The 8,681-nt window shown below is 44.2% G+C and overlaps 2 protein-coding genes across 2 annotated transcripts; one reads left to right on the forward strand and one right to left on the reverse strand.

The window, feature by feature from the left end:
• Nucleotides 1–360: 360 nt before the first annotated feature.
• Nucleotides 361–5,422, forward strand: LOC119303786 (multiple inositol polyphosphate phosphatase 1-like). Its single transcript, XM_037580931.1, has 11 exons — nucleotides 361–542; nucleotides 759–843; nucleotides 1,161–1,460; nucleotides 1,778–1,936; nucleotides 2,513–2,653; nucleotides 2,732–2,788; nucleotides 3,526–3,664; nucleotides 4,020–4,124; nucleotides 4,234–4,451; nucleotides 4,885–4,926; nucleotides 5,030–5,422. Exons 1-11 carry the CDS (start codon nucleotides 433–435, stop codon nucleotides 5,201–5,203), a joined length of 1,530 nt encoding a protein of 509 aa, XP_037436828.1. The 5' UTR covers nucleotides 361–432; the 3' UTR covers nucleotides 5,204–5,422.
• A 1,731-nt stretch (nucleotides 5,423–7,153) lies between these two features.
• On the reverse strand, nucleotides 7,154–8,134 carry LOC119298286 (polyubiquitin-B-like). The gene is made up of 2 exons (XM_037575747.1): nucleotides 7,937–8,134; nucleotides 7,154–7,753 (listed from the first exon to the last, which is right to left on the reverse strand). Exons 1-2 carry the CDS (start codon nucleotides 8,132–8,134, stop codon nucleotides 7,331–7,333), a joined length of 621 nt encoding a protein of 206 aa, XP_037431644.1. The 3' UTR covers nucleotides 7,154–7,330.
• Nucleotides 8,135–8,681: the final 547 nt, after the last annotated feature.

Raw genomic sequence — 8,681 nt, forward strand, 5'->3', positions numbered from 1 at the left:
TGTTTAATATATTTCCTTTCCTTTTGGGGAATGCATGCACATATTTAAGATCCTTTTTTTAGATGTAAGATCCCTTTTTTATTTAGTAAAGTGTGGCAAACTTTTCACCCTTGTTAAAGGCAGCCTACAAACCAACAAAGAAAGGAAATGGAAAGAAAACCAGGAGCCCATGATCACACGTGATTCGGAAGCACGCAGAACGTGGCGCCGCGCCGAGGCGCATCCGGATTTTAAAAGCCACCGCACGCAATCCCGGCCGTCCAGCGCGACGCCGACCGTTCAGATGGCCTTGGGGACGTGTCCCGTGCGCCCCCCTACCCCGCCACGTGCATAGCCGGCCGGCTCGGCTCGGCGCGGTCGCCGTCCAAAAAAACTCGGACCAGCCCTCCTCCCACCGAATCGGAAAGACAGAGAAGCAAATCGCGACTCGCCATGGCTCCTCCGGCCACGCCTCTCCCCTTCCTCCTCCTCCTCGCCACGCTCCTCGCGGCCGCCGAGCCCGAGGCCTTCGACGTCCGCCGCCACCTCTCCACCGTCACCAGGTACCCCTCCCCCTCAGCCCCCTCCCTCTCTGTCGTCTCTCCAAGCGCCGCCTGATCCCCGGCTAGTTCGCCGGTGGATTCGCGGTGGAGCGGGGTTCGAGCTAGCCTCGGATGCGAGCGAGGTGGTTGCCCAGGCCGTGGTGTTGGGGACGGAGACGGGGGCTTGCGGAGATGGTAGGGTTTAACTTTAACCCCCTTTGGTGGTGATTTTCGCAGGTACGATGTGTCCAGGGCGTCCAACAGCGTGGTCTCCGCGCCCTCTATCTCGGATGAGTGCCGCGTGATCCACCTCAATCTCGTCGTGAGTTTCATTTCCCCTGCATTCCACACATTTCTGTGCCAACATTTCGCCACCCAGTTCCAGTGTGAACTCGGTCTCCAGTACTGCTTGGAAGGGATTGAAACCAAGTACTTAGCAGTCGTGTCGGTGATATGCCATATGGTGTTAGTCTGTTTTCCTGAGTTATTTAAGCATTGCCATAGTTCAGGAATTAATAGATGTTGATGACTGACCTGAAATGGAACAATATTCTGCGGAGTCTGCTTGTTATTTCCCCACTGTGTACTACTTGTGTAGGATAAAATTGGCTGAATTCATTCGATACTTTTATTTACCAGGCAAGACATGGGACCCGTGCTCCTACCAAGAAGAGAATCAAGGAGTTGGATAGGCTGGCTGTGCGGTTGGGGACTTTAGTAGATGAGGCAAAACAAGGATCTGACACTGCTTCTCTGAAGAAAATTCCATCATGGATGAAGGGGTGGGAGTCAAGTTGGAAGGGTAGGGTCAAAGGGGGCGAACTGGTTAGCGAAGGTGAGGAAGAGCTGTTCAATTTTGCTAACCGAGTGAAGGAGAGGTTTCAGGACCTGTTTGATGAGGAATATCATCCAGACGTGTACTCAATAAGAGCAACCCAGGTAAGCTCGACAGGTTCTTGCCATACTTAACACGTTCATATCAACACATTTTAGGATTCTTGGTTTACCAAGTCTCATGTGTTAGTCATTATCAGATGAAACAGGAATAAATATATAGCATTTGGCAGAAACTCAGTTTACCGAGTCTCAATGTGTTGCAAACCAAGTACTACTTCTGTAAACTAGTGATCTAAAACGTCTTCTATTAGTTTGGACATTGTTGCTGTTGCTGTTGATGATTTCCAGTTGAGTTATAATGTTATTGAGTTTGACTGTCGCTTAGTGTGGCTAACTATTGCTGTATGTTTGAGATGCAGGTTCCTCGAGCATCAGCTAGTGCAGTAGCATTTGGTTTGGGGCTACTTTCTGGGAAAGGAAAGCTTGGAGCAGGAAATAACCGTGCCTTCTCTGTTCTGAGTGAGAGTCGTGCAAGTGATATTTGTCTGCGATTCTTTGATAGCTGTAAAACATACAAGGTACTATTCGTGGTAGCAATAACATCGTTGAGAAATAAAGAACACACTTTAAGAATATAAAATGCTTATGCGACTTGGCATTGTTATTCCTTTTGGTTTGGTTGCTCGCGTTTTGTAGCTGAAAGAGAAAGACTAAAACTGTCAGTTCTTGTGCAAATGGTACTTTCGTGTTGGCATGTTGCTTTAACTAAGTACTCAATATCACATAGCATAGCACAAAGATTTATGATCAATCTGCACATGTACTTATACGAGTTTGCACTTAGTATGTCATGCTTTGCTGCATTCCTTGTTCTTCCACCTGTTGGTTAGGTAGTTTTATGTTGGACATCAGTTTTTGTTCCTTCATTCTTCATTGGTGTGTTCTAGCATTCACTCTTGCAAACAATTTCCTAGGCACACCTCTTAGTTTTTATATGTAATTTTGTTCTCATTTCTATTAAACTATCAGCGGTAGCTTGCAGTTCGGCATGCTATGCGCTGTATCTTTTCTTCCTCTGTACAACTGTGGCCTTGTTATGGCGCTATTGATGTGCTATTTTTGCCCAAAATGTATAACCACAATAATATGTTCAGGACTACAGGAAAAGAAATGAGCCTGATGTTGACAAGCAAAAGGAACCAATTCTAGAACATGTCACATCTGCTTTAGTCAGCCGTTATCACCTCAAGTTTACAACACAGGATGTTTCTTCCCTCTGGTTCCTCTGCAAACAGGTATTTACTTGCCTCTGGGAGCTAGAGTATGGTGTGGCACACTTTGGACATTTTGTCAGTTGTCTTTTCTTTTTGCAGGAAGCATCTTTGCTGAATATTACCAATCAAGCTTGTCAACTTTTCAATGAAGATGAGGTAGGTTGCTTTCACATTTCAGCTTTTCTTAAGCAATTTCACTACTAAAACTCTATGCCATACTAGTCTATGCCCTGCCAGCATTCAGTCAGACGGCACACATCCTATTACTCTTCTGTAGGAAGTATATGATCTGTATACAATTTGATTCCATGGACATGGTTCCTTTTTAGTTATTTCATAAGAACCATAACCTCAGTGACCTTGATCTGTTAAGAAAATGATACATCCCAGTTAATGAAGTTGCTTAAGTTTGTCATAGTTCGACGATCAAACTATTATTAAGGCAGATCCACTATCAGTTCAGTTATGTACTTGTGGTTGCCTCACTGGTCAGATCCTGTTAGGAATCCACATCATACCATAAAGAAGTATTTTCATAGCTAGGATTGCAAGCTTCTGACATGCAACTCTAGTAGTCTAGTTTAATTGTTCTTAGTTTGAATATAGTTTATTGACTCACCATGCTAGCTGCCTTTTTTGTCAAATAGTTGCTGCCTTTTAATTTTAACGAAAGTATTATCATCGCCATACTTCATGCAAAGACCCTGATTTGTCCTATTAATGTCAACTCGTTAGGCAGCTGTAATTCTCAGAATTAACAATGGGCCCTGATCGCCATACTTCATGCAAAGAGCCTGATTTGTCCTATTAATATCAACTCGTTAGGCAGCTGTAATTCTCAGAATTAACAATGGGCCCTGATTTGTCCTATTAATGCCAACTTCTTTGTTTAGGTTCATTTGCTAGAGTGGACAGATGATTTGGAGGGTTTTGTGCTTAAAGGTTATGGTGAGTCAATAAACTATAAAATGGGACTGCCATTGCTCAAGGATGTTGTCCAGTCGATGGAAGAAGCAATCATAGCTAGAGAAGGTAACACTATCTCCCATGTTCTTAGAAAAAAACATGCTTCTTGCTGGAAAAATACCTGCACCCTACCTTCTTACTTTTTCCCCTTTGTGGATGCCACTATGATCTGGAATTCTTTTAGCACCAGATACACATCATTTTATGAGTCTCTTGTGGTAGCTTACTACTCCATAAAGATCATGTAATACTCTGGAGTAGGTGTGTATTAGCTAGAACATGCAATACTTACACAGTAAACAGAAAAGAACATGTAATACTCTGAATCAGTGTGTAGTGTAGTAATCAATACTGAAGATTAGATTATGAATAACAATGATGATGAGAACTCTAGATTGAAATTTAATTCTTGGAATTGTAGAAAACTACCCTGATGGTACGTATGAGAAAGCAAGGCTCCGATTTGCACATGCAGAAACTCTTGTTCCTTTCACATGTCTACTTGGTCTTTTTCTTGAAGGATCAGGTATGGTTCCTGTTTTGCACTCCATCTGTGCATGATCTTTCTCCGCGAAGAATATACAAGGAACTATTTGCCCATTTGACATGTCTCAACTTTTTTTATTTGCACTAAGATTTTGAGAAGATTCAACGGGAGGAACCATTGGATCTACCTCCGATGCCACCACAGAGAAGAAATTGGAAGGGCGCTCTTGTAGCACCTTTTGCTAGCAACAATATGTTGGCTTTATACCAATGCCCTGGCAAAAATGATGGCAATAAAACATCTCAGGACCAAAAAAGCTCATATTTTTTGCAAGTTCTACACAATGAAGCCCCAGTTTCGATGCCGGTAAGACTATGCTTCTGCAATTTCTGTGCTCTATCCTGTAACCTGTTGGTTTAAGTCGCCTTGCTCAATGGTGTTACAAGCTATGTTGTGTTGTAATGTCCTGTGGGTTCTCTAGGGCCTCTCAAGTTTCAAACCTACCAACCACAGCATTGAAATGCTTTAGAAAACTTAATGAATTGATCCAACAAATGCAGTTGGATATTCTTATGCAGCAATATTCTGAAATCACAGAATACACACCAATGTACCACAAACGAACTATTTGAAAAACTAATGAAATGGCTTATTATGTTAAACAATATTTTTGGCTGCCATTGCCTAGAAGCATCTGGCTGATTAGTGCTCTGTTTTCTTCTCTACAATACGTTTGATACTGGGAAGTCCCCCAATCGACTATATGTTCTTACCCTTGGTGGGCTACTAACAAATGCAGGGCTGCAGCAACAAGGATTTATGCCCATTCGAGGAGTTCAAGGTAAATACAACACTGCCTGATGTTCTTCCGAATACGACGTTCAAGATGCATTCTGCATCTCCTCTGGCAGTGATCTGATGAGCGTCTCCGATTATGCCTGCAGGAAAAGATAGTGAAGCCGCACCTGAAGCACGACTACAATATGCTATGCAAGAAGCCGGGGGTGGCAGCAGAGGAGGAGCCATCCTCTTTCAGCTCCAAGCTCAACTTCTTCCTTGATCTGCTCTCGCGGAAAGGTTACCGTTTTAAGGGGCAAGATGTTAAGACGGAGCTGTAGAGTACAGGCGCCTTGTGCCGCGACGACCTTGGATTAGGACTGACATGTGGACACTAACCTTGGTGTTTTTGTACCTAGGTTTGGTGACTTGTGAGCGAGTTCAGCGCGTATCAGGCTCTCGCTGATGTTCTTGGTTTTTACGAGAGACTTTCTTGAGTGAAACTCCTGTGTTCCCGTGTATCTTCTTTGAACTCTTTAGTTTTTTTCCTTTTGAGAAAATGAACTGTTAGTTAAATGCCTAAAAATCGGTGTACTGTGTGCTAAATGGGCCTGGTTAGGGGTCAGTCAGACTGAATTCTTTTTAGGTCAGTTGATTTTTTCTAGATCAGCAGATGACCTTCCACCCCCGTCCTCCACTATTCATTGTCCTCCCAAACAGCCCATGATCGTTGGCCAAACCGCTGCTTGTGGCAGGCGGCGCTCGCCACACTGCTATCCCTTTGGCGGCAGATTTCGCCGGTGAGCCTGCATCCTCCGCATCCTGAATAGTCGGCCTTCGAACTTCCCTCTGATGGCTTGCAGGTGCCGCCGTGTGCGAGTCTGGCTTAATAGAAACGATAGACTACTCATATTAATAAGGATTTTTTTTTTCGGAAGACGCAACGTGTGCCAAGAATAAGGATGAAAATGGAGTGAAAATGGATGGAGCTAGGTGCTTCCATATTTGTTTATATTTATTTTTCAAAAGTAAAAACGAACACGGAAAACTTGAAAACAATTACTATCGAAAACGAAAAGTCCGAATACGACACAGACATGGGGACGTAAGCAAGTGTTTACCGGAACAAAAGATCCCTTGAACCATAGAAATAAGGGTCTGTCTAGGACACATCTAGATGTGACATAACTATGTCACATCTAAGCTGATGTCCACTCTATTTGTGGTCTATTTTTTTTATCCTAGTTTTTTTATTTCTTATTGCTACATTATATACTTGTAGGAGCTTAGATGTGACATCCTTAAAAAACATCTAGATATGAATTAGACAAACTGTAGAAATAACACAATGAAACCAACAAAATTGTTTAGTGGATAAGATGACTACAAAATCTTAATATATATCATGGATATATAATAAGATATCCATTTGTGCATAAATATTCAACTTTGACAGCAAATTTTTTGAAAGGCATCAAACAATCAAACATTGCAAGCTCAAATCACAATAGTGCTCATACCAGCGACATAGTTTGAAGTTGGGCCATATGGGCTCGATTAGGGATTAGGTATTAGGCTGTCGTGCTAGATGTAGTTGAAATTGGGCTATTGTCTCAAAAAAAAGAGTTGAAATTGGGCTATATCCTATATGGTCCATTCCGCTCATTATTTGTAGGGACTAATTACTTTATGTGTTTATTGGGCTACAAAATAGCCATATGTTCATACGTAATACGGAAAGTTTCGTATTAACAGAAAAAAACTTGGTTTCCACACCTGTTGCATCGGAAAACGATGTTCAGTTTGTATTTCGTTTTTGCACAAAAAATATCCTATTTCCGTTTCCTTTTTGCAAAGTTTCGTTTCCATTTCCGTTTTTCCTCTAGTTTTTGTTTTTCTGTCAGAAAGGCGGATAGTTTCCGCTCCATTTTCATCCCTACGCCAGCTTACCCCAGATCGGAAAAAAATTATATGAGACCAGGTCTCACGGTTAATATGTGAGACGCATCCTGATGGATGACACGTGGCATTCACAAATCACATCGTATTACGTATGAACATACCCCCTAAAGTGGAGAGCATACCCCCTAAAAAAAGGTGGAGAGCTTACCATTTTCCCCTGCTCATATATATCAAAGCACGGGCACATTATTTATTGTAAATGGAAGTATCTTCCTTGCGACCGATCGTTGGGGTTCCCCGATTGTTCCGTTGATAATCGCCCGAAGTCAGAGACGCAAAGTTAGGAGCAATCCGAGCAAAGGAATAGGTCTTCTTGTTAACATCTTAACCCAACAAATAGGATCTTCAGGCGTAATCATTTTTTTCTTCAGGATCGGTAACTCAACATTACACCAATTTGCACGAAAGAAATGATAGTGGAGTACCATGCAGCATAACGACTCAACAATGGTCAATGCAGATCTGTAAACCTGATCGACGGAACATGCATGTGTGTGATCGATGAATCAAGCGCCTCCGGTGACCCTGCCGTTGAAGATCTCGATGGTGTCGCCGGCCTTGACGTCGTGCCAGCGCAGCGTGCGCTCCTCCTCCATGACATTCTGCTTGTAGATGAAGAAGTAGGCGCCGTCGTCCGGCAGGAGGAGGTGCGGCGCCCCGCTGCCCAGCTCCGCCCGCAGCTCCTTGACGGCGTCCATGTCGCTCACCTCCAACGTCACGGCCCTGGCGCCCCACTTCACCTCCACAGACATCCGCTGCTGCAGCTTGTTATTAACCTTGGCCGCCCCGTTCCCGTCGTTGCACGCCGGCGGCGGCGGCGGCTGGCGCGCGACCACGCGCACCTCCATCTCCATCCCGTCGACCGGCGGGTCGAACTGCGCCAGCTCCTTGTCGTCCTCCATCTCCGCCTTCTCCAAGAACACGCTCACCATCGTGGCCGGCACCGCCCCGTCCGTGCGCTCCTGGAGCACCTCCTTGAGGCGGGCGACGGTGCACGACGCGTCCAGTTCGAGCGCGATGCGGCGGCCCTGGCCGAGGGCCGGCCCGGAGGCGACGACGCGGACGACGGCGCCGGCGGTGGTGGGGGAGTCATCCGGCAGGACGATGAGCACGTGGGATCCCTCCACGATGGGGTAGTGCTGGGTGTCGCGGTCGTCCTGGAGCTCCTGGCCCTGGAAGAAGAGGCGCTGGGACTCCACGGGGATGCCCTCCTGCCTCAGGATGTACTCCTTGATCCTCCGCACGGTGGACAAGTACCAGATCTCGACGGTGAATCGGCGACCCTGCGTCGTCTCCAACGTCACCTCCATCGCGCGCGATTCGCTTGTGTGATTTGTGAAAACGTGCGTGCGGCCGGGCATTTCCATTTTATTTATACACACAATACATATATGCATTGCACATCCATCATTTATTTTAATTACTTGATGTTATTATTCACAGATTTGTTTATTTATTTGACGGCTTAAAGTGCCTCCTTATATTATACAGTATATTCATTAAAATTAAGGTTATTTTTCACCAGCAGAGGTACAATACATAGGCATTTATAACATATATTCTCAGATAGCACACCATACGTGTAAAATTAATGTACGGGCCTTTATAACAAAATTTCCATCCATCGTAATACTCGATGTTATTCTCATATCTGCAAAAATTATTGTGCAAGCATTTATATAACAAAATATTCTGAGATATGTGCATGCATCCATACTTATCATAATGCATAGTATCATAAGTTAGTATCTTATTAGGTGGCCTTATTAATTGACATGCATGACACAAAGTAGTATAATATTTAATATGATACGGTATCATGATATGATACCACACCCTCTTTTTTCTCATTTAATT

The sequence above is a fragment of the Triticum dicoccoides genome, chromosome 5A, assembly GCF_002162155.2.
Source record: "Triticum dicoccoides isolate Atlit2015 ecotype Zavitan chromosome 5A, WEW_v2.0, whole genome shotgun sequence".
Classification (NCBI taxonomy): domain Eukaryota; kingdom Viridiplantae; phylum Streptophyta; class Magnoliopsida; order Poales; family Poaceae; genus Triticum; species Triticum dicoccoides.

What these genes read in the sequence shown, in the direction of transcription:
- LOC119303786 (XM_037580931.1), top strand. Translation starts at nt 433, where the DNA reads ATGGCTCCTCCGGCCACGCCTCTCCCCTTCCTCCTCCTCCTCGCCACG. An exon ending in ACTCAATAAGAGCAACCCAG is followed by an intron (nt 1,461 to 1,777) that starts GTAAGCTCGACA and finishes TTTGAGATGCAG; the next exon opens with GTTCCTCGAGCATCAGCTAG. An exon ending in TCTGGTTCCTCTGCAAACAG is followed by an intron (nt 2,654 to 2,731) that starts GTATTTACTTGC and finishes TTCTTTTTGCAG; the next exon opens with GAAGCATCTTTGCTGAATAT.
- LOC119298286 (XM_037575747.1), bottom strand. Translation starts at nt 8,134, where the DNA reads ATGGAGGTGACGTTGGAGACGACGCAGGGTCGCCGATTCACCGTCGAG. An exon ending in CCATCGTGGAGGGATCCCAC is followed by an intron (nt 7,754 to 7,936) that starts GTGCTCATCGTC and finishes CCGGCCACGATG; the next exon opens with GTGAGCGTGTTCTTGGAGAA.